General features: G+C 43.1%; 1 protein-coding gene across 1 annotated transcript in view; it reads right to left on the reverse strand.

Annotated features, from left to right (window-relative positions):
• lrba (LPS responsive beige-like anchor protein) overlaps positions 1-26,506 on the reverse strand; it is a 981,767-nt gene that overhangs the window by 75,109 nt on the left and 880,152 nt on the right. Inside the window, 4 exon segments of the mRNA XM_038791976.1 lie at positions 2,203-2,358; positions 2,957-3,019; positions 3,647-3,839; positions 6,300-6,389. Coding sequence (XP_038647904.1) covers positions 2,203-2,358; positions 2,957-3,019; positions 3,647-3,839; positions 6,300-6,389 — 502 coding nt within the window.

Below are 26,506 nucleotides of genomic sequence, written 5' to 3' on the forward strand. Positions count from 1 at the left end.
TTTTGAATTCTCCCTCAGTGTACCTGAACAGTGTGGCGACTAGGGGATTTTCACAGTAACTTCTATGCTGTGTTAATATAAGCCTACTTGTGACACTAATAAAGATTATTTTAAATTATCTTTTCACTGCCAGCGAGGTTGGTCACCAGCAATTCAGGGCTAGACTATCCCTCAGAGGCTGGAATCAGGAGTTGGGACTGTTTATGGGCATCAAACCTGTTCCTGGGTGCAAAATAATGACTCCAGGATTTTCGTGGTGTTGCCCCCCTAATTGGCACGGATACAGGTGCCCTTTCCAACTAGGGTGGGATAAAGGCTGCTCTACCAGGTGGCCTTTGGCTAAACCTGTATCCAAATGGTAAGGAGGATGTTGGAGTACTGGCTCACTGCCCTGCTGCTGAGTGTCCACCGGGGGCGCGGGGGGCCTGGTGGTCTCGAACACACCTCAGCCCAAAACTGGCAGGCACACGGAATAGGCGTGGAAAACAAGCACGCTGGCCTCACAGGAAATTTTGGGCCCATCCACCTCTACTCCTGATCTCGACAGAGCCCAAAGGTTTTGCCCCATGACTTAGTTTGCTGTTACAAACTCAGATTCAATAAGGTTCAACTTTTTCAAATGTTTTTACAATGTCAATAGTAAAAAGTTGAAGTTCACATCAAACCACTGATTCAGGGCTGACTGCATCTATGAAGAGTGGACCCTCTGGAGCAGCAGGGCATTCTGACAGCAACATCCAGATATCCACATTTAACTGCGCATTTGTGAATTCCAAACGTTGCTATCAGTTTTATTGCTGCCATTTTCACTGTCATTACAACGGTAAACTTCAGGCCATCATTTCAATTGCTCTGATCATGTTCTACAGTCCCAATTTTTGAAGGGATGTTTTAACCTATTTAGTCCAAGAAATTATCTGAGTTTGGCTACAGTCAACAGCCCTAATCATTACATGCTGAATGGACATTCAGACACCCCAACAATATATACTGCATGACTAGAATTAAAAAGTGGATAGTTGGGCATGTAAAAATAAGCCATTCAGAACAAATCAAACTGATTTCTTCACACATCTTCTCTACTGAGCAGAACTACATTCCTTATGCTTCACCCAATGCCTGTGCCTATGTATTTACATTGTGTATTTATGCATGTCAAATGTTTTTCATGTATGGAACGATCTGACTGGACTGTATGCAGAACAATACTTTTCACTGTACCTCGGTCGGTACACGTGACAATAAATTAAACCCAAATCTGGCTGTTTGTATAAAAGCAACTGCTAACATTGATATTTTTTGTCTGCAAATTGAAGACAAAATCTATGGCTAGTAACATAGCTGTTAAAAATGAACTACATAATTCTTCAAACTAATTCATTAAAAGATGGACCACCCTCAAGCCACAATACATGTATGTATTTCATGAATTTAATATTGCCATTACTTTTTCCATCATCATATAAAGAAAAACAATTATGAAATGTTACTCCTCAATCTACAAAATAATGATTAAAAATGGTACAAAGCATATTCCATGTCCTGCATTGAACCAGTAGTTCGGACTTCTCGCTCTCCCCAACACGGACCAAAATGAAAAGGGCCGAGGAACGGTGACCTCATATCCATGTGTTCACTCGGGTTGATTCTTTAAAATGCACTTACAATACAATGTACTGCACATTAACTTGAAGAAGAAATGTTGTCCCCACTATATTACATGTATATGAGAGAAGGATGTGACATTTAAACGAGTGCCCTGTGAAGGATTAAACCTTTCATAGGAAAATAACAATGCAAAGGTTTGGGAATAATAATCTTGACAACCGTAAACCATAGACTTGTATTTCTAGCATCAGTCACTGAGTACTTAGTGCATTAGCACAGCCAGGTGATGGTCTTGGAAGTGCAATATTTCAAATGAATTCTAATGATAAGCAGATTAAAACAGTGATAGTTAAAATTTTATATGCAGTATATTTTATGTAGTTTCTAGACTTAATGAATTTTCGAATCAATACAATGTGCTGTGAGAAGGGGTTAAATTGGGAAAAGAGACACTGGTTTTCTTTAAAGGGAAAAAGAACAGATGGTGTTATACCAAAAAAGAAAAAAATTAGCTACTGACCCTGACCCTGACCTCTGTGATTACCCTTAGCCCATGTCTGGATCAGTGAATGTGTAGAGGAAAATGGCAATTACCTGTGTCGGTGGAGTAGACACGGAAACCCTTATCCCAGAAGCCACAGACCAGGATGAAGCGGTTATCGGCAGTGATCACGAAGCACTGGGAATTGACCTGAATGCTTTGATCCAAGAGGTCAGTAATTTGCCTTCTGTGCATTCCAGTGTTATTAGCTAAAAGTAAAAAAACAAACAGTATTAGTATTCTAACAGCAGCAGGAGAAATATACTGTATATCTTGTGCTTGGAAATGTAACACTCCTGTAATTTAGGCTTCTGAACAGCAGGATCATAAACCAAGATCTGATCTCCTTAATGATGAAATCTTGGCTTCAGTTCAATATTTTCACCACCCAATGCAATAAAGAATTCTACTGTTATTATGAAAATTTCCTCTGCAATGCAGCTAGCACATTACGAGGGCATCAATTTATCATAACCCAGCTCATTCACACTCATCAACAAGTCTGAGTGATGAAAAGATCCAATATTACCCTGACAGTACTTCATGCACATTCTCAATCGCACATTATTACAGCATCCATATTAATTTTCACTGACACTGGTTCTATCCCTGTACAAATTAGGCAAACCAACAAGGGAGAGTTGATGAAATACCAGTGAATCCACAGCTCATTGCATTCCAATTTGCATGCAAATGGTTTATCAAGAAAATTCCATTCCCAACCACCATGAGTGAAAAACAACAGTAATCTTCACTTCAGCCCACTATACTGGATGTAATGAATCGCAGAAAGGAAAGCTGACACACCTATCAGAGGATCGATTTCAACTGGCAGCTGGTATGGCTGTTCCTGCATTGCTCCATGAAGGCCTAAAATTGTAGATAAATAAGTAAATTGGATGTTACACATGCTGCACGGTAAAAACATTTTTTACATTGCTTCCTGTATGTTTCAGACTGCTATTTAGTAGACATATATTGGCTCTTGTGATTTTGGTATTTCATTCTTCACCATATAATGATAAAGATTCTATTATTCAATCAAAAAAAGCACAGATTGTATGTTTTCAAGATTTCTTTTGTGCGTTTAAAATTCCTTGATTTCCCACTCCTGATAACATTATTTTCTGATCAGCCCAGTTTGATTTTGAGGAACAAATCCCATCTAGTTCCCATTTTACTACCCATTGATCCTTCATCATCACTGCAAAGATCATATTAAAAATTAATTTATACTACTCCAAAAAAATTAAACATGTAACTTATCCCAAAATATTTCCATTATATTTTACTGTGAAAAGAAACTGCATTATTCTGATACTGTCATTTCAGTCAAATGTTAGGACATTCACATAGTGAACATTTTCCAATTTAATCATTACTGATGTTAGAATGAATATAGCTGTCTTTTTAACATCAACATGCACAGAACAATAATTCCATATACCAAGACTGAATGGTAAATGTAGGTGTTGTCACTAACATCTCCATACTCACCGGTAACATTATGCCACTTGTTCACAGCAAACAGCCTGCTAGCAGTTACTGTAATAATGGCTGGTACAGCCAGGCCCAGCTGAGTGTTGGCAGCAACATGGGTAACTGGGGAGTTGGATGGGAACTTAAGTACCATGATGACATCCTGCTGCATCTGGTCTGTGAACATCAGAGGTGTCTGCAGGAGGAGATACTGTTCAGTGGCAAAACCCCAAATCAAATAAAAACAAAAAAGGTGATGGGAAAGAGGTGAAAGCAAGAGAGGAAGAATGACAAATAGGAAGAAATAGGTTAGCAGCAGGAAACAGAGCATAGGTGCATCTACAGCGAAAGGGGATACAGGTCTTAAAAATCTTTTGCACTGAAGTTATGAACATTAATCATTAATTGCTCTTGAGAAAAAAGCTTGAATTATTTTAAATAAAGAAAAACTCTTGTTCAGAGCAGAGAACGAAGTTGCTTTCTTTAATAAAAAGCAGAACCATAAAACTTCAAAAATTTTCAAGATACAAGAAGCATTTACATACATTGTGAACAATAAGCTAACATAGGTAAAAAGAAAAAGACGTTTTGTGCCCAGGGAGAAAACAATCCTAAGCATTCGAAGCAGAGAAGAAAATGAACATTAATTCAAGGGATCAGTGTAGACATATGGACTATGACTTCAAAGAAATAATAGAATGACATAAAAATACTTGCATTTGTCATGTTGAAACATCTCAAGATATCCCACACAATTACAGTGACTTATGTAGGCAAATGACTCAATTTTATAAAAACTAAGCTAGAAAACAGCCACTTTGAAGACATAAACAGAAAATTAGATTAAATTGGATGTCATCTGAAGACAAAGTAAAGGAAGAATCATCACAACCCATGTTTGCATTGTTAAAGTAGCAATTCGATTTTTGGAGCATAAAGGAAAGCGCAAAAATAATACGATGGATAATAAGCTTCAATGACACCCTTCTGTGAGAGTGGCTAAAAGCCAATCAATATTATGAGTTAATCCTCCCCAGACACTCATTCAATTAAAGGTGTCAGTAATGCCTCATCTGATGTAGCCTCAATTAAATCCAACTATCTGATTCACTGAAAGCTCTGGGGGATAGGCCAACAGAAACCTCGGCAGACAAATATGCATTGTACGTTTGCCTACTAATTACCACACCTGGTATAAATTACCACTGATGCACTTTGCACAGCACGACACAACCTTATTTTCTAAAATCTGTGCCTCATTTTGAAAGCTAATTTGCTTGGTGAAACTAAATGAAATGTTATTAGGTGACTTAAACAATAAAAGGGAAACTATAACTCTGAAAAGAGGAAAGCACTCCATCCTTCGGTAGTTTGGCAAAACCTTTTATCTCAATTCTCACAATAAATACAACATACTTTGTTCTCTTTTCTCCATTACACTCATAGGCTGGATAGCTTTTCGTGTTTTTCTGCAATATTGTTCTATATTGCGTTATTAAATTTGAACGAGTAACCAATAATGATTTATTTGTGTTTTGAAACGTCTAACTGACTTCAGGCAGCTTGGGTGACATTAAAAATGTGTTACACAGGGTTTTGGGAGTTCAACCTGTATCCAACTACTTGTATGGCACAGAGGGCTAATAAACAATTGCACTTTGCCATCCAGCCTTCCTCTTCATAAAAGGAGTAAGACTTCTTAGGCAGGACAGATTAACGATAAAACATTTAATACTGTGATTATGCTATCCATATTTCTAAATAAATTAAAACAAAAAATGTTTGGCATCATATGTTATTGTGGATAGAAGCAAAAGCCCCTTGCACCTGGCATGAATGTGTGCCAAGTCTAAACAATAAGTGCTATACCATGTCAAAAAGAGAATCTGATCTTCGTATCTAATTTTGGAATATGCATTGCTTTCCACACTTCCCCCTGTACTCTTTCTCCTTTGAGGCTGTTGTCTTACACTGGGATACAAATACCCACGAGCACCTTACCCAAGTGTCTGTCCTTATGTGAGAGCTTGAGGGAGACTAAGAGGTAATGTATGAAACCTTGAGGCCACCACAATCAAGCCTTAGCTTATCCTTCCATAGCATTCCAGCAGGGGTCACTGGATAGTGATCAGGAGCCAATTTTCACCAACCAAGGAATACTGAAATTAACAATATTAACTCTACTGTGCTTAATTAACATATACAGAATAGAGATTAAACCTGGGATTTTCAGTGGGCTCTCTATGACTTAGTGCTACTCATCAAGCATTAGGAACAGCAGCATACCATTTTTAACATCACTTTAGAATAGTTTTCAGAAAGTTCCAGAAATGTTGGGTGATTTCTAACATCCCTGTAGCTGGAAGTTTATTATTCAGCACAAAAATATCTAACGCTGCAGTGACTATAAATTGCAGGTTCTTTGTAAATACAGAAAAGGGTTCAATGAACACATATCGAAGTGAATAAATGGTACAGCAACAGACCCTATCAGAGATCCTGTTGCTAGATTGGGATAATTACACAGGCATACAAGTGCAAAACAGCATCAGTGAGTTTAGCATGAAGATAGTTGGATGTTTCTTCAGAGTACTCAATACCAACCACCACATTTGGATGCAGAACTAAGCTGCAGCTGGGCATGCTGGTTATCAGGACGCAATATACTTACCACTTGCATGGCAGAGCTTCTGGGAGGATGTGGTTCTATTAAAAGTTGAGAAGGAGTTTGACCAAAGCTTCGGATCTGGGCTTCAACAGCCTGCAGGAAACATACAAGCACATGGTAGAAGTGTTGCTCACAGGCATTTGAAAAGAAATGGTCACCTGAAAATGTCATGCAACACGTCTGGATTACATCATAGCGAAAATCAAGCCCGTATGTTCACTCTGGTTAGGAGTTTGGCACTAACACCTAGGATTATCTCATCACTTAACTGTACATGTTATTTCCACGAAACACTCTTAAAACATTCTCATTCCCACTCCCCATCCCCCATTTGATAAGAAACAGAAACTGGCAGTTACAGCCATAATTTTGACCTTGCCTTTGTTTTGTCTCAGAGCATACTGGTTTTGCATTTCTCAGTAAATAAGAGCAGAACTAAGCTTAAACATATATTAGCATTTTCTGTGCCAGGATGGCTGATTAAAAAAAATAACTGAGTGTGGCTACACTGAAATACCGAATGGTTTATCAGTAGTGGCTTTCCTGCTCAACCATCTGCACAAATAAACAAAGGAGTTTTAAAAATTCTGTTCAATTTCTGAATCTATTTCATAATTCTCTAGTAGAACATAGTGTATCAAATATTATATTAATTTCCAGAGTTTCTTAACCCCTCCAGTCCTGAAAGTCTTTCAATATTTTTCAATCTGTCCGCTTTTACTGGCTAAAACAATTGTAACTATTTTTAATGTTACAAAAATGACATTAAGGAAATGTGTAGTGATCAAGAACAAAATAAAATGATTACAATGCAGTACATTTTTAATTTTGATCTACAAGTGCAGTATTTATTGCAGTATTTAAAGTGTTACAGATTTTAGGATTCATCTTAAAATATCCAGTCATTTTACACAGGGAAAAAGCATGTGCATCTCAAGATCTGCCAGTCACCTTAATTTCGTGTCCACTGGTTCTTGACCCAAACAAGGATTGGGAAGAACAAAAAAGTCCAGAAAGCACGTGGGGCGGGATTCTCCAATAATGGAACTATGTCCCCACGCCTGCGTAAAAACGCGCGTGAATCGCTCTGGACTTACCTGGAGAAAGTCCAGGGTGATTCTCCGATTTGCAGGGGGCTAGCAGGACACCGGAGTAGTCCTCGCAGCTCCGGCTGCCGATACGGGGCCCTGCACGTCTGGTCAGGGGTCCACGCATGCGCACGATGGCGGCCTCCGGTGGCCCTGCGCGACATGGTGACCCATACCGCGGACCGGCACCGAAAAGATAGCCCCCCCCTCCACCCCAGGTTGCACACACCCGTGGATCGGTGGCTCTCGATCAGTACTCTGGCTTTCCTGGAGGCCCCCCCCCGTAAATGATCTCCCCGCCCACCACCAGGGCAGCCACGGACTGAGTCTGCAGCCGCCACGCTGAGTTCTCGACGGTGGAACCATGACAGAACCACGCCGTCGGGAACACGGTCAGCTGCACTTGGTGAATCGCCGCGAGGGCCTCTTTCTATAGCCCCCTGACCACAGCCGCGGGAGCGGCTTCGGACCCAATCTCGGGTGAGACGCCCATTCTCCGCCCCCGCGCCGAGCACGATCTCAGTGCGGAGGCTCAGAGAATCCCGCCAGTGGTCTTTCACATGCTCAATTTTAATTTGACAAGAATAAAAACAAAGAAGCATGGAAAGTAAGAAATGTGGTTCAACATGGAGGAGGGTGTAACAAATAGCTACAGGTAAACTGATGAAGGATGGGTGAATCTTGACAATAGACTACAACAAATAGGCATAATGCATCATTAGGACCGCTAAAGATAAGTAATGTGATGCCATTATTTTCTTTGTTAAGAGATTCTACCATAAATTTGGACTCAACATCCATTTGATGTTAAGACTGACTTTCTGTAATTATCAAATTAATTTCTCAAATGGCCGGGGAATATTCATTCATAAAAATAAAACATGGGCTGGATTGCACGACCCCCTGCTGGATGTGTTTTTGGCCGGGGTACACATAAAATACCAGGGGTGACAAGCCCGCCACCTTCCCAAGCTGCCCCATAATGCAGTAGGTGAACATTTGCCAAAATTGGATTGGATTTGGGTTTATTGTCACGCGTACCGACATACAGTGAAAAGTATTGTTCTGCGTACAGCCCAGACAGACCATTCTAAACATGAAAAAACATAAGACATATGATAGATACACAATGTAAATACATTGACACAGATATGGGGTGAAGCATACGGAGTGTTTTACTACGCAGTAGAGAAGATGTGTGGAGAAATCTGTTCGGTCCATAAGAGGGTCAAGTCAGGAGTCTGGTAACAGTGGAGAAGAAGCCGTTTTTGAAACTGATAGTGCGTGTTCTCAGACTTTTGTATTTTGTAAATGGGCAGTCACCCGTGATTTTTCAATAAATAATTAAGCATCAATTTACCTTGTTAACAAGCCAATTGACCCATACAATACACTGCACACGCCATAAAATGGTTGGTGTGGGTCGGCAGGTGGATGTGGGCAGACTTTAAAAAAATATTTTTGTAAAGGTGGGAGGGGACAGGCGTCACATATTTCAGGATGCTGCCCATTGTGCCTAAGTGACAGTCTCCACCAGCTCCCACATCCCCTGCCCAAGAGGTTACTCCCGCTTTGTGCCTCCATACCTAGCATCCAAAAAGGTCCCACTTACCCCCCACTTTCTAAACTGCAGAGTCACTCCCCGTCCAAGATCCCCCACTTACCTGGTCTGACACAACTCCACTGTCGCCCAGCTGGATGGGACTGCAATCCCCTGATTGCTTTCTTAGCTCTCTAAATGTAATCAGAGTCTCAACTGCAATGGCTTCTTTTCTTACTTTTATACCATTATTTCTGATATACAATCTAGCCTAGGTCCCCTCTGATTTCTCGCCTACATGCTGCCATTCAACAGCATCAAACACAGCATCAGTTTCCAAATGTGTGCTGATGATACCCAGCTCTATCTCACCACCACTTCTGTTGCCCCCTCTACAGTCTCTAAATTGTCAGACCGCTTGTCCAAAGGTCAGGATTGGAAGTGCAGAAATTTTGTCCAAATATATTACCAAGAACAAAGCCAATATTTTTGGTCTCTCCCACAAATCCCATGGCCTAGTCACCAACTCCACCCTATCCATAAACTGTTTGAGGCTCAACTTCATAGTTATTAACCTTGGTGTCAGATTTGCCCCGGAGATAAACTTCTGACCACATATCCGTTCCAGTAAGAAACCACCAATTTTCACATTGATAAGTTTACCAGACTCTGCACCTGCCTCAGTTCATTTGCTGCTGAAAGCCTCATGCATACCTTCATCACCTGTACCCTTGACAATTCCAACTCACGCTTGGCTGCCCACCCCCGCTCTACCCTCCGTAAACCTGATGTCATCCAAAACTCTGTTGCCCATGTTGTAATGCCCATGTTGTAACTTGCACCAAGCTCCACACCATTGGCCTATACTGACTTCTAGTCAGGTAATATCGCAAATTTAAAATTCTCGTTCTTTGCAAATCACTCCATGGCCTTACCATTCCCGATTCCTTCCATCTCTACAACCCTGTATATCTGCTCTCCTCCAATTCTGGCCTCTTTAATCACGTCACCACTGATAGCCTTGCATTCAGCTGTCCAGGCCCCAACTACTGGAATTCCCTTTTTAAACCTCTCCTTCCGCTTTCACGACACTCCTTACAATCAACCTCTTTGATGAGGTTTTTCTCATTTGCCCACAAGGCTTGGTGCCAAACTTGGTTTGATAAAACAAGCCAGGATTGGAGTGCAGCAGCAAGAAGCAAGTTAGAATGAGAGCAGAGCAGCATAAAGCAGGCTGAGATCAGAGCAGCATAAAACAGGCTGAGACCAGAGCAGCAGAAAGCAGGCTGAGATCAGAGCAGAGCAGCAGAAAGCAGGTTGAGATCAGAGCAGAGCAGCATAAAGTAGGCTGAGATTAGAGAAGCATACAGCAGGCTGGGATCAGAGCAAAACAGCAGAAAGCAGGCTGGGATCAGAGCGGCATAAAGCAGGCTGGGATCAGAGCAAAACAGCAGAAAGCAGGCTGGGATCAGAGCAGCATAAAGCAGGCTGAGATCAGAGCAGCATAAAGCAGGCTGGGATCAGAGCGGCATAAAGCAGGCTGGGATCAGAGCAGCATAAAGCAGGCTGAGATCAGAGCAGAGCAGCAGAAAGCAGGCTGAGACCAGAGCAGCATAAAGCAGGCTGAGATCAGAGCGGACGGAGCAGCATAAAGCAGGTTGAGATCAGATCAGAGCAGAGCAGCATAAAGCAGGCTGAGATCAGATAAGAGCAGCATAAAGCAGGCTGAGATCAGAGCGGAGCAGCAGAAAGCAGGTTGAGATCAGAGCAGCAGAAAGCAGGCTGAGATCAGAGCAGAGCAGCATAAAGCAGGTTGAGATCAGATCAGAGCAGCATAAAGCAGGCTGGGATCAGAGCGGCATAAAGCAGGCTGAGATCAGAGCAGCATAAAGCAGGCTGGGATCAGAGCAGCATAAAGCAGGCTGGGATCAGAGCAGCATAAAGCAGCCTGAGATCAAAGCAGAGCAGCATAAAGCAGGCTGAGATCAGATCAGAGCAGCATAAAGCAGGCTGGGATCAGAGCGGCATAAAGCAGGCTGAGATCAGAGCAGAGCAGCATAAAGCAGGCTGGGATCAGAGCGGCATAAAGCAGGCTGAGATCAGATCAGCATAAAGCAGGCTGAGATCAGATCAGCATAAAGCAGGCTGGGATCAGAGCAGCATAAAGCAGTCCGAGATCAGATCAGAGCAGCAGAAAGCAGGCTGAGATCAGATCAGAGCAGCAGAAAGTAGGCTGAGATCAGATCAGATCAGAGCAGCATAAAGCAGGCTGAGATCAGATCAGAGCAGCAGAAAGCAGGCTGAGATCAGATCAGATCAGAGCAGCAGAAAGCAGGCTGAGATCAGATCAGATCAGAGCAGCAGAAAGCAGGCTGAGATCAGATCAGATCAGAGCAGCAGAAAGCAGGCTGAGATCAGATCAGATCAGAGCAGCATAAAGCAGGCTGAGATCAGATCAGATCAGAGCAGCATAAAGCAGGCTGAGATCAGAGCAGAGCAGGCTGAGATCAGAGCGGAGCAGCATAAAGCAGGCTGAGATCAGAGCAGCGCAGCATAAAACAGGCTGAGATCAGAGCAGCATAAAGCAGGCTGAGATCAGAGCAGAACAGCATAAATCAGGCTGAGATCAGAGCAGAACAGCATAAATCAGGCTGAGATCAGAGCAGAGCAGAGCAGCATAAAGCAGGCTGGGATCAGAGCAGCATAAAGCAGGCTGAGTTCAGAGCAGAGCAGCATAAATCAGGCTGAGATCAGAGCAGAGCAGCATAAAGCAGGCTGAGATCAGAGCAGCATAAAGCAGGCTGAGTTCAGAGCAGAACAGCATAAATCAGGCTGAGATCAGAGCAGAACAGCATAAATCAGGCTGAGATCAGAGCAGAGCAGAGCAGCATAAAGCAGGCTGTGATCAGAGCAGCATAAAGCAGGCTGAGTTCAGAGCAGAGCAGCATAAATCAGGCTGAGATCAGAGCAGAGCAGCATAAAGCAGGCTGAGATCAGAGCAGCATAAAGCAGGCTGAGTTCAGACAGAGCAGCATAAAGCAGGCGGAGTTCAGAGCAGAGCAGCATAAATCAGGCTGAGATCAGAGCAGAGCAGCATAAATCAGGCTGAGATCAGAGCAGCATAAAGCAGGCTGAGTTCAGAGCAGAGCAGCATAAATCAGGCTGAGATCAGAGCAGCATAAAGCAGGCTGAGTTCAGAGCAGAGCAGCATAAAGCAGGTTGAGATCAGATCAGAGCATCATAAAGCAGGCTGAGATCAGAGCGGCATAAAGCAGGGTGGGATCAGAGCAGAGCAGCATAAAGCAGGCTGAGATCAGAGCGGCATAAAGCAGGCTGAGATCAGAGCGGAGCAGCATAAAGCAGGCTGAGATCAGAGCGGAGCAGCATAAAGCAGGCTGAGATCAGAGCAGCATAAAGCAGGCTGAGATCAGAGCAGCATAAAGCAGGCGGAGTTCAGAGCAGAGCAGATAAAGCAGGTTGAGATCAGATCAGAGCATCATAAAGCAGGCTGGGATCAGAGCGGCATAAAGCAGGCTGAGATCAGAGCGGAGCAGCATAAAGCAGGCTGAGATCGGAGCGGAGCAGCATAAAGCAGGCTGAGATCAGAGCAGCATAAAGCAGGCTGAGATCAGAGCAGCATAAAGCAGGCTGAGATCAGAGCAGAGCAGCATAAAGCAGGCTGAGATCAGATCAGCATAAAGCAGGCTGAGTTCAGAGCAGAGCAGCATAAAGCAGGTTGAGATCAGATCAGAGCAGCATAAATCAGGCTGAGATCAGAGCGGAGCAGCATAAAGCAGGCTGAGAACAGAGCGGAGCAGCAGAAAGCAGACTGAGATCAGAGCAGCATAAAGTAGGCTGTGATCAGAGCAGAGCAGCATAAATCAGGCTTAGATCAGAGCAGAGCAGCAGAAAGCAGGCTGGGATCAGAGCAGAGCATAATAAATCAGGCCAGGATCGAAGTGGTGAAGCATAAAGCAGAATGGGATCAAGATATGGCAGCATAAAACAGCCCAGGATCGGACTGGTGCAACAAAGCAGGCTTGGATCAGACAGGCTGCGAGTCTGAGTCAAATGGGAGTGGAGGAAAAAAAATCTTGAAACTATGTCACAAGACAAGGGGTGATCTGGGGTGAGCTTACTGGTAAGCTTTTAATCTAATCTAAAACAAATCAATTCTAGAGTAAGGCTATTAGTGCAAACCTAAAAAAAGCTAAACCCAACTTGATAATTTACCTTAATTAAAATCAGAGCTCAATTAATCAATCAAATCTTTTCACAGTAACTTCATTGAAGCCTACTTGTGACAATAAGCGATTATTATTATTAAATCTGGGCGATAACATTAAATAAAATAACGTGGAATAATGACATTAAAGACATCTAAATTTTTCAGTAATTTACGATTGGAGGTTAGATATTAAGAATTAAACATAACATTTCAGTTAACCTCCTTACAAAATAAAGCGACATTAGCATTGGTGAAGCAGCTGATTGGTGAGTTGCTGGTGGTTTGTATTTGAGTATTAAGTTTAATTGTGTAATACATTGAGGTGGGGCAAGGCCCCATCACTCTGTGGAGTGTGTTTCCTATTTCATCTGGGAACTCTGGGACTTTTTTAATGCACTGAACAACCACACATGCAGGAAGTGTCATTAGTTAGTGCTCCGTGTTTCGGAGCTTGTGCAGTAACTGGCGACACTGCAGTATATCTGCGAGGCTGAAAGTTCTGTGAATAGAATATTTATAGGTGTGGTCATCTCACAGTTTAAGGTCTGCAGGTAGGGAGGAAAAGGGTAAGTGCCCAGTTGTCAAGAAAGACCAAGCTAGTGCAGGAATTTGAGTGCATCTTGCTTTCCAACCATAATTCACTTCTGAAAACTGATGTCGAGTGATAGTTCCTCTGGGGAGTACAGCCAGAGCCCAAGTCCATAATAACTGTGTAGTTGGAGGGGTGGGGGAAAGAGGGTTCTCAGGAAAGACACATTGATAGGGGCTTTTAATGCTTGGGGGAACAAGCTGGTGTTTCTGTGGCCACAGATGTGAAGACAATCGGGTTATGTTGCCTGAAATTAAAACAGAAAATGGTGGAAAACTCAGCAGGCCTGGCAGCATCTGTGGAGAGAGAAACAGAAGGTGCATCTACTGGCTACGAGCAGGCGAGTTAGATAGCAGGAGTGGCTGAAATCAGGAACCACGCTGGGCGGCGATCTGTTTCTGATCTAACCGGCCCGCTCCTGTTGCCGAGATCTGGATTCCGCCGCTGCGAGAAACCAATAATCACCACTTAAGACCAATCTCCATCCTATAAACGGAAGGATCCCGTTAATACATATGCGATGATGCAGACAATTGTTTTTTTTTAAATCATTTTTATTCAAATTTTCACATTTTCACAAAAAAGAAAACAATAACAGAAAATTCTAAGAACAAAAAAAAACAGACCCCCCCCCCCCCCCCGTAAATACAAAAGAGAAACAATAAATTAATGCCCGTCATTGGCAAAAAACAGATATTCAACCCAAAACAAAAACAAAGAGACAACCCCCCTCCCCCCCCCAGGTTGCTGCTGCTGCTGACCTTTTGTTTTTACCATTCTGCCAGGAGATCTAGGAATGGTTGCCATCTCCTGAAAAACCCCTGCACTGACCCCCTTAGGGCAAATTTCACCCTCTCTAATTTAATAAACCCCGCCATATCGTTGACCCAGGCCTCCACGCTTGGGGGCCTCGCATCCTTCCACTGAAGAAGAATCCTCCACCGGGCTACTAGGGATGCAAAGGCCAGAACACCGGCCTCTTTCGCCTCCTGCACTCCTGGCTCCACTGCAACCCCAAATATTGCGAGTCCCCAGCCTGGATTGACCCTGGATCCTACCACCCCCGATACTGTCCTTGCTACACCCTTCCAAAATTCCCCCAGCGCTGGGCATGCCCAGAACATGTGGACATGGTTTGCTGGGCTCCCTGAGCACCTAATACACCAGTCCTCGGTCCCAAAAAACCGGCTCATCCTTGTCCTGGTCATATGAGCCCTATGCAGTACCTTAAACTGTATGAGGCTAAGCCTCGCACACAAAGAGGAGGAGTTCACCCTTTCTAGGGCATTCGCCCACGTCCCCTTCTCAATCTCCTCCTCCCATTTATCTTTCAGCTCCTCCACTGAGGCCTCGTCTACCTCCTGCATCACCTGGTACACGTCCGAGATCCTCCCCTCTCCAACCCATACCCCCGAGAGCATCCTTTCCTAAACCCCACGCGGTGGCAGCAGGGGGAACCCCGCCAGCTGCCGCCTGACAAACGGCCTTACTTGCATGTATCTAAAGGTGTTCCCCGGGGGGAGCCTGAACTTCCCTTCCAGCTCACCTAGGCTCGCAAACTTCCCGTCTATGAACAGGTCCCCCAGCCTCCTGACACCTGCTCTGTGCCAACTCAGGAACCCGCCATCAATTCTCCTGATGCAGACAATTGTTACTGCCTTGCATCCCAATCAGGCTGAGGCCTGGACACGTCCTGAACACCTGAAGCATCAACAACACAGAGGCAGCAGCCAACATTCGAACACCCAAAAGCTGGGCCTCAGCACCCGGTCAAGGTCACATTTCCTGCACGTATCTGGGGTATAGGGGTCTGGTGCCCAGGGGCCATTGTTGGATGCCACCCTGAGGGATGGGAGGGGATAGGATGATGGGGGGGGGCGAGTGGGGGATCCGAGGGTACCAGGATGGAAGCCATTGCCAATTTTCAGTCTCACACCCTCTCCAATTCCTTACAGCCATTACATTATGGATGATATCGTGGACCCCACGGAAGCAGCCCTCGCAGTGGCGTTGGCAGGCAAGGCAGCCAGATACCCGAGAAGGTAGCCGCAGCAGCATCAACAGTGGCTAGAGGCGACAGTCTGTGTGCAGGCCTCTGATTGACACAGAGGCCACCCATCCAGCCAGGAAAGGGCCCAGAGGGGGAGGCCGGCGACGGCCCAAGGTGGTCAGGCGTTGCTGGTCCTTTGAACAGGTGACAGACAGCATGTGCCGCAGGAGGCTTCACCTCAACAAAGTGACATTGCGGCACCTGTGCCATGTCCTTGCAGACTTGGCACCACGTGGACGAGGGGGTTACCTGCTCCCGGTGGCCGTCAAGGTCACTGCAGCCCTGAAAGTTCATGTCTCAGGATCATTCCAGGGCTCCAGCAGGGACTTATGTGATATACCCTAACCAACAGCCCACAAGTGGATCCATGAAGTAACGGATGCCCTGTCTAGCTGGGCAGCTGATTATATAAACTTCGACCTGGGGGACCAAGCCCATTAAGATGCCCAGGCAGCAGGATTCTCCACCATTGCCAGGATGCCCCATGTCCAGGGGGTAATAGATGGCATATATGTTGCCTTGCGCGCACCGGTCCGGTCATACCCTTCATCAACCGGCCAGGTCGATATCCCCAAATCATGAAGCTGGTTTGTGCGGAGGCATGATTGCGTGCTGTTTGGGGTTTGCTCTGTGGGATCGGTTTAAGTGCTGCTCCCCCTCTTTAGCGGGGAGCTGCCAGGCACAGTCCTGGCGAATCAGCCGGTGGGGCAGTCATTTGCGGCATAAAGCCCGTGGGGCATTATTAAGTGCTCGAATTAATGTTAGATACCAGTGACGGCCTTGCCGGGTTGGCTGTCAGGAATCACCCGCATTTCCCACTCTCTACCACACTTAGAAATGTTTCTGTTCGATCACGCCCAGAGTTAACATTTTGAGTTCAATATGACTCTTCGGAACTGCACTCGAAATGTTAACTCTGGGCGTGATGCTGGGACATGCAAAGTTTATCAAGCATTTTCTGTTGATATTTTTGATTTCCAGCATCCACAGTCTTTTGCTTTTATTTCATGGCTCTGTTGCCTTGCTGGTGCCATGGTCAAGGATGTCACTGAATGGCTGCAGGGCATTTGGAGGGAGTAGGGTGAACTGTTAGCAGTTGTGGCTCACATTGGCACTAAGAACATATGTAGAAAGAGCAATGAGGTTCTGAAATCTGAGTTTAGGGAGCTTGGAAAGAAACTTGCAAGCAAGTCAGCAAAATCAGAAATTTCTAGATCACTCCTGGCGTCACACATTAGCAAGCATAGAAATAGGAGATCAGAATAGATAAATGCGCAATTGGAGAGATGCTGCAGGAGGGAGGCTTTTGATTCCTGGGATATTGGTACTTGTTCTGGGGGAGATGGGACCTGTACAGGCCGGACAGGTTTCACCTCAACAGAACTGGGACCAATGTCTTTGCGGAATAATTTACTAGTGTTATTGGAGAGAGTTAAACTAAATTTGCAGTGGTTGGAGAACCATGAGGAAAACAAATGTACAAATAATTGTATGAGACAAACAGCACTAGTTTAAGAACTACTGACATATTAGGTGGAATTAGAGTAAGAGGGAATGTAATAAACTATAAATTAGACTTATTGTGTGTGAATACACAAAACAAGGTCAATAAGATTGGTGAGCTTCAGGTGCAGATAGCTATGTGAGATTATGATTTTGTGGCAATAACAGAGATCTTGCTGAAAAAAAGCAGCACTGTGTACTAAATATCCTGGATCCAGGAAAGAGATGCTGGCGTTGGACTGGGGTGAGCACAGTAAGAAGTCTTACTACCCAGCCTTCAGAACAGCGACCACAACACCACACAACCCTGCCATGGCAATATCTGCAAGACGCGCCAGATCATCGACATGGATACCACCATTACACGTGAGAACACCACCCACCAGATACGCGGTACATAATCGTGCGACTCAGCCAACGTTGTCTACCTCATACGCTGCAGGAAAGGATGTCCCGAACGTGGTACATTGGCGAGACCATGCCGACGCTGCGACAATGAATGAACGGGCATCGCGCAACAATTACCAGGCAGGAATGTTCCCTTCCAGTTCGGGAACACTTCAGCAGTCAAGGGCATTCAGCGTCTGATCTTCGGGTAAGCGTTTTCCAAGGCGGTCTTCAGGACGTGCGACAACGCAGAATTGCCGAGCAGAAACTTATAGCCAAGTTCCGCACACATGAGTGCGGCCTCAACCGGGACCTGGGATTCATGTCACATTACATTCATCCCCCACCATCTGGCCTGGGCTTGCAAAATCCTACCAACTGTCCTGGCTTGAGACAATTCACACCTCTTTAACCTCGGGTTACCCCTATCTCTGGATCTCTAAAGACTTGATTACCTGCAAATGCTCGCATTCTAAGCATTGTCTGGCATCTTTGAATTTGTCTATATATATGTTTCTGGAACATACCTCTTCATTCACCTGAGGAAGGAGCAGTGCTCCGAAAGCTAGTGTTTCAAACAAACCTGTTGGATTTTAACCTGGTGTTGTAAGACTTCTTACAGGAAAGATAGGGAGAGGGCTAGCAGTACTGATTGTGGACAACATTTCAGTGCTGGGGAGGGTGTCCCAGAGGTGTCAAGGGCAGAATCTCTTTGGCGCGTATTAAGAACAACAGAGGTACCATTGCACTACTGGGTTATTCTACAGTCCAACGACTAGTGAGAAAGATGTATGAGAATACATTTGCAAGGAAATTACAGAGACATGCAAAAACTAAAGAGAAGCTATAATAGGGAACTTTAATTGGAAAAGTAATAATGTAAAGTGCATAAGGAGGGAAGAGTTTATGAAATAGGTTTCGGAAAAAGTTCTAGATTATGGAGTAGAAGGTCAGGAGCAACATGAATGCAAAATTGGCTGAATAGTAGGAAGCAGAGAGTAATGGGTCAATCTTTTGGGCTGGTGCAAGGTTTGTCGTGAAGTTCCCCAGGGGTCGATATTGGGACCTTTGTTTTTGAGATATGTATCAATGACCAAGATCTTAGTGTGCAGGGGAAATTTGCAAAGTTTGCGGGCGATACAAAATCTGGAAGTATTGTAAACTGTGGAAGATAGTGTAAAAATCAAAAGGACATAAGACAAGTTGATGGGGTGGGTAGATAGATGGCAGATACAGTTCAATGTAGCGAGAAGTGTGAGGTGATGCATTTTGGTTGGAAGAACATGAAGAGACAATATAAAATAAGGGGTAAAATGTTTAAGGAGAAGCAGGAGCAGAAGGACTTGGGCATATACGTGCATAGATCATTGAAGGTGGCAGGACTGGTGGAGAGCAGCTCGTAAAGCATATAGTATCCTAGACCTTAGTAATAGGGACTCGGAGTGCAAGAACAAGTTGTGCTGAACATATACAAGATATGAGTTAGATCTTAGCTGGAGTACGATGTACAGTTCTGGGCACACCATGATAGGAAGGATGTGAATGCATTGGAGACAATGCAGAAGAGGTTTACAAGAATGGTTCCAGGGATGAGAAACTTCTGTTATGGCGATAGAATGGAGACGTTGAGACTCCTCTCCTTGAAGAGAAGGTGAATAAGAGATTTGATAGAGATGTTCAAAATCATGAGGAGGCTGGGCAGAATAGATAGGGAGATACTGTTCCCACTTATAAAAGGATCAAGAACGTGAGGACACAGATTTAATGTGATGTAAGGAAAAAACTCAATGAGTGGTCCAGGTACGGAGCGCACTGCCTGGAAGTGTAGTGGAGGCAGCTTCAATTACGGAAGTCAAGAGGGCATTAGATGATAATTTGAATAGAAACAATATGCAGGGTTATGGGGAAAGGCATGGGAATGGCACTAAGGTCATAATGTTCATTCAGTGAGCTGATGCAGATATGATGAACCAAATGGCTTCCTTCTGCGCTGTAACAATTCTGTGCGTTCCTAGTCCAACAAGGAACTGCTGGCTCTGGTTCCGGGGAATATGGTGGTTCAAACAGATCAATTGTCAGTAGGGGAACATATAGGGAGAGCGCTCATTATATTATTAGATTAAGGTGGCTATGAAAAAGGACAGGAAGCAATCCAAAGTAAATATAATTAATTGACAAAGGGATATCTTCAAAAGGGTGAGAATAGATCTAGTCCAGGTAAATTGGAAACAGAAATTGGCAGGAGAACTACAACAGATTAATTGGTTATTTTTGTTAGTTTGGGTACATTCGAGGACTGTTTCTATGAGGGCAAGAGATAGGACAAACAAGTCCAGAGCTTCTGAATGATGGATGAAATAGAGAGTAAGATAAATAAGAAAAGATGTGGCGATATGATGTGATGGAAACAATTAAAAATCAAGCTGAATATTGAAAATTCAGAGGGGAAGTGAGAAAATAAATAAGAAGAAAAGAGGGAGTATCAGAAGAAACTGGCAGCTAAGATAAAAGGGAACCAAAGTCTTCTGTAGGCATTTAAAGAGTAAAAAGGTGATAAGAGGAGGAATAGGACTGACTGAGACAAAAAAGTTGAGATACTGGACTGGCAAAGAGGTAGTTCTTAGGCTGGATATACTTAAAGTTGATAAGTCACCAGGCATGGATGGGGTGCATCTAAAGACACTGAGGGAAGTAAGAGTGGAATTTGCAGAGGCATTGGTCATAATCTTCCAATCCTCCTTAGATACAGGGGTGGCGGAGTAGTTTATCCTGGGTGAGGGTGGCACGGTAGCACAGTGGTTAGCATGGCTGCCTCACAGTGCCAGGAAACTGGGTTCAATTCCGACATTGGGTAACTGCGTGGAGCTTTCACTTTCTCCCCATGTCTGTGTGGGTTTTCTACGGGTGCTGTGGTTTCCTTCCACAGTCCAAAGATGTGCAGGTTAGGTGGACTGACCATGTTAAATAAATTACCCCTTATGATGTGCAGGTTAGGTGGAGTTACAGGGATGGTATGTGGGGGGGTAGGCCTAGGTAGGGGCCTCTTTCGGAGGGTCAGTGCTGAATGTCTTCCTTCTGCACGGTAGAAATTCTATGATTTGGAAGATTGTATTGAAAAGGTGGGACAAGCGAATTTCATTACCAAAATTGGCTTACTGAAAGGATGCTGGCAAGTACGTACATTGGAGAGGGCGAAGTAAGTTTTGGCTTTTGTGACACCAAATAGTCTGAGGCAGTTTAATGTTTTGCCAGATGGAATGAAGAATGCGCTAGCAACATTCCAATGTAATTTCTAGACTAAAGAATTGTTAAATACATGATCTGGTGGTCTTCAGTCAAACGTGAGCATTTAGAACACTTGAAGGAATTGTTCAATCGGCTACAAGAGACTGGCTCGGAGGTAAACTTGACTAAAAGTGAGTTTGCGAAAACCCAAGTCACATTCTTTGGCCATACTGTCGGACATCGTGAGATGGCCCCAGGGAACGTGAAAACGAAAGCGACTGGGGAGTTCCCAATACCGTCAACGAGAAGAGAAGTTTTGAGATTTCTGGGCATGAGTTATTTGTACAGAAAATTTGTGTCAAAATTTAGCAGTGTAGTTGCTCCACTGACATGAAATTTCAATGGAGGTCAGAATATAAGGAGGCATTTGACAATTTGAAAACTGCGCTAACCACCATATCAGTTTTGGCAAAGCAGGAATGAGGGCGCAGAAAAGTTTCACGAGAATGGTTCCAGGGTTGAGGAACTTCAGAAGAGATTTGAAGATTATAAGGGATCTGGCTAGAGTAGATAGGGAGAACCAGTTTCCACTGGTGGATGGGTTGTGAACACTGATTTAAGGTGACTGGCAGAAAAAGCAATAGCGACAAGTCTATGGTTAGAATTTGGAATGAACTGCCTGAGAGTAGTGGATACAGATTCAATTAAAATTTTTAAAAGACAATTGGATAATTATCCAAGGAAGAAAATTTGTAAGGCTTTGGGGAAAGGACAGGGGAGTGGGACTACAGGAATTGTTTTTACAGAGAGCCAGCACGGACATGATGGCCAAATGGTCTCCATCTATGATGTCAGAATTATATGATTCAATAATGCTGCAATGAAATACCCAGGAACATGTTACTTTATAAAAGATGCTATATAAATGCACGTTTTGTTTATAGTTGTTATGCTCCAAATTATAATTTTTTTTCCCCCACGTAATTGAAAAATTAAGTTATATTGCTTGTAGATCTTCTATTTGTGGAGGAGGTGAAAGCCTCTGTATTCATAAATTGCCAACTGCACAGAAGTGGTCTGATGTTACCAAACTGCTACAGAAATAAGTGACCTGGAAAAGTACAGGCAACAGAAAAATAACTTATGCTTCAATTCAGTGTTTTCACGAGGTATATTAGAACAGGCTCCTTCATTGAAAGAGGATACGGTATTAGAAGCACTGTGGAAAATTCTTTCCTCCCTTTTTCTGCAAAATTGACAGGCAGCTATAATAGGACCCACCTTACTTCAGAAACATGGTATAACCCAGACCTCATGTCTGGAGGTCATCTCCTTCACCATGCTGTCTGGACTAGGTACAGTAGTAAACAAATTAAAGACCTCTTTAATGGCCAACAGTTCTGTTCTCTCCAGGGGTTTGGAGAGAGGTACAGCATTCCACCATTGAATTTCTAATGATTCACAAATCAAAACGTTCTACAAAAAAAGAAGCAAAACTCCTGCCTGCCAAGGAAATAACTCCAGTGGAGACATTCCTGAAATAAAATTAAGGGAAGCAGTATTTTCTTACAAATGCCATACTCACGTAAGACAACTGGGGTTACTTCATATATCCCAAACTAGAAAGGGATAGGAGACTTCCATTATTCTGACTCTTCCATTGAAATAACATTAACATCTGTTAAGCTGAACAACTGCTGCACCTCCACCTTCAATGCTCAAGGCCTTGTGCAATCCAGCCTTTATTCTCACACAACAACTGTATTAACTGGTCTTCGCACCGGTGAATGACTATTGTGGCAATGCATTAGGGAAATAAAACAACAACATACCCTGACCACATCAATGACTACCTTTGATTTGAAAATCACTAAAAAATGTATTCGTAACCAAGCCGACTATTGCCTAATCTTCAGCGTTACCAAGTAAATAGGACAGCACATTCCGCTGTTCCCACTTGCGCAGTTAAATAATGCAATCAAGACGCAGCTGTCTGAATTGACCTGCAACCGGAAATCTCATTTTAACAGTACCTTGACGATAAACCTGGCATTTAAATGCATGCAAGTGTAAAGTTGGGGTATGTACTTAATGGATATCCATTAAACACATAAGAAAAGGATGGGGTTCATTCATTCAAGTGTAAGTGAATATTTAATGGTACGATAAGTCTAAATTACTGCCACTGAACATTCGGTTTTACAAGTGTGGAGCGTTTTCCTTCAGATTTAAAACTAGTCTATACTTTTTCTTATATTTACTTTGTTTCTTTTATTGCTCTCTCAATCAGATTTTCACGACTCATTTTGGTTTCTGTACATAATTTAACATTGAATTAAATATTCTAACTCAAGTTTCCGATTTAAAACCTGCCTGGCTTGCTAAGAATTCTTCAATCTGATTAAGGAGACATGCATAGTTGCTTTCCCTGTTCACAAAGACCACATCCTGTGTAGGCAGTGCCATGTTGTTTTGGATTTTTAAATCACAACATCTTCCAGTGGAAAAGCCTACAGAAAGTCTGTGAGCAAGGGCAAGTGTCATAAATGGGTGGTGCTATTTCATAGAATGCCTACAGTGCACAGGAGGAGGCCATTCGGCCCATCAAGTTTGCACCAACTCTCCGAAAGAGCATCTCAACCCACTCTCCCGCCCTATCGCTGTGACCCCACCTAACCTTTGGACACTAAGGGGCAATTTTGCATGCTCAATCCACCTAACGAACATATCTCTAGACAGTTTGTTTGGCGCTGACTTCAAAATCTAGTAGAATGCTTTTGCAGCTCCTCTCCCCCTCCTCTTCTCATCTATTTCACAATTTCCTTTATTCTCTTCAAAAAATTACCTTAAAGCTTTCCTCTTTAACTGCTCTTTAAATCCATTCTGACCCTCTTCCTTTCACCCGTCCTGCCATCAGCTATGCGCCCAGTCACCATCTGCCACCCTATAAAATGCTAAGACATTCCTTTGATTGAGCAAGGTATAGAAAGTTATTTAAAACTCATGGAAAGAATATAGGTCAAGGAATGGAAAGTGACACCAGTAGACATAAATAAATAGCAAAACAAATTTTGCCTCGTTTAAGCAAATTGATTTAAGTGAAAATATTAAATGCTGAACATTTCAAAAGAATACTCTCCCCTTTCTTCATGCAATCCTTTTAAATCTGAAGATTTGTATTTTTATTACCGTCACGTCACTCCAGCCAAAGAATAATGAATCGTTACTTGTAACACAATTAGGCCAAACATACACTTAAATGATAAAAAAAACCGAAATGTGACAGTTTGAGGTTCCTGCTTGTGACCACCCTGGGAAACTTTAATTTCACTTAAAATAAACAATGCCACGTACATATACTCTGTAAAATGTAGTTTAGTCTTTTTCTAGCATATAATTGGCTCCAGATAAACATATAATTAATTTAAACATAAGACAATAAATCAAATCCCATTGTGCTGTTGCACAGAATCCACGATTCAAATATCAACAAATGCGATTGGTGAGAAGTCGCTGAGGAGCATTCTGGGGAAAACTCGACTGGGTCACCATAGGAGGGGATTGAGGAAGATCTAGTGCTCAACCAGAGGAAGAGCAGTCAACAAAAGCTGATTCAGAAAGTGATGTGGGACCAAGCAAAGCAACTGATTGATGAGCAAGTCCTGGTGAATATTTTCAATCTTTTAAAGTAATTCATGCTTAATACTAAAGTAGGGACTAAAAATGAGAATAGAAGAATACTGTACAATTATAATTGAAGTGTTCGGTAAGAAACAAGGTTCCTAACTAACGTTAAGTAAGGCCCCCTAGCTAAAATAATTTTTTTAAAGGGAGTAACTAGCTTAATCAAAAGGAACGTCACGGCAGGAGACATCAGACCCATGATGTGCTTTTCCTGCACAATGTGAAGCGTCCCTGGTGACCCAGGATTGCGCATGCAGAAAGGGAATGGGTGACCATCAGGAACAGTAAAACGCTCAAGAATGTAGTGCAGGAGGTTCCTGTGGTCATTCCCCCTCTCAGATATACTGCCTTCGATTATGATTGGGGGGGGGGGGGGGGGGGGGGGGGGAATGGTGGCCTTTCAGGGGAAACCAGCAAGCAGTAGCCACGTACACGGCACGGTAGGTGGTTTTGCTGCTCCGACGGTCAGGAAGAAAGCAAGTGACAGGGCTATAGCGATAGGGGATTCAATACTTAGGGCACGCTTGTATGGTTGCAGCATGAATCAAGGATGGTATGTTGCCCCCCTGGTGCCAGGGTCAGGGATGTCATGGAGCAGCTGCAGGGCACTCTGGGGAGGGAAGGTGAGAACCCAGTGGTCATGGTACAGATTGGTACCAACAACATAGGTAAACTGCAAGCTGAGTACAGAAAGTTAGGAGATGAACTAAAATGCAGGACCTCAAGTATAGTAATCTCAGGATTCCACCCAGTTCCGCACTAGTGAGAACAGGAATAAGAAGATAGACCAAAAGTGGGTGAAAAGTGACAGTTGTTCACCATGTCGGGGATAGTGATCACAATTCAATTAGAGTTAGTATTGTCATGGAAAAGGACAAAGATAAAGCAGGAGTAAAAGTTTTGAACTAGGATAAGGCATTTTTTCCTGGAATGAGAACGGACTTAGCTGAGGTGGACTGGCCAGTACTGTTAGTGGATAAATCAGTGGAAAACCAGTGGGAAGCACTAAAAAGCGAGATCCTAAATGCATAAAGTAGACATGCCCTCTCCAAAAATAAGAGTGGTACTGCCAAATCTAGACCGCTCAGTTTTTCCGGAGGAATATTCCCTTAATAAAAAATTATCCTACAACAAGTAATTACACAATTATCTTTTATTTTATTACTGAAAAGGCGAGTCAAACTGATGATAGACTAGACCGAAATAGATACCATGATATTTAGGAATCTATTCACTTTTCCATGAAATGGATTTCATGATGCATCTTCTGTAATATTGAAATAGATTGAACTAACTAACAGAATGAATTGTGATGTTAAGATATGGCCACTTTAATTCTTAATTTATAAAGCTCCTGATTCAAGCAGAAAACATTTCTTGGTAATAAGCTTGTGTGTTCATCAAAGCACAGCTGGACATAACTGTTAATTTTTGTTAATTAACCCTCAAGTGTTTACTTCTGTAATCAGCTCAAAAAAAATAGGTTATTACATTTTAAGCTTAAGATGCAAATTGGACAGAACAGTTACTAGGTAATGACATCTCAGTACAGTCATTTCCTTCTCTATAATTTTTCTTCCCAAACATAAACTTACTCCGCACTTAATTATTTTGAGAGACTACGAGGACAAAACAACAGTACTAGAGTTTAAGTGCCTTGGGGGATCTTACTACATTAGAGGTGCTATATAAATGGGAGGTGTTGCTGTTGCATGCTCAAACTAATTGCAATCTGCAACAAATTCCCTATTTAGTGAATTTTAACTACAATTTTAAAAAAGAAAATCGTGTTTAATTGGCTCCTGGCTAATATGCCTATTTCAATCAACCAATTTTTTTTTTACCTGGATTGTCAAGTTATACCACATAACTCAATATTTCAATATATAAACACCATTATTCCAACATACACATTC

Source organism: Scyliorhinus canicula, chromosome 3 (assembly GCF_902713615.1).
Source record: "Scyliorhinus canicula chromosome 3, sScyCan1.1, whole genome shotgun sequence".
Classification (NCBI taxonomy): domain Eukaryota; kingdom Metazoa; phylum Chordata; class Chondrichthyes; order Carcharhiniformes; family Scyliorhinidae; genus Scyliorhinus; species Scyliorhinus canicula.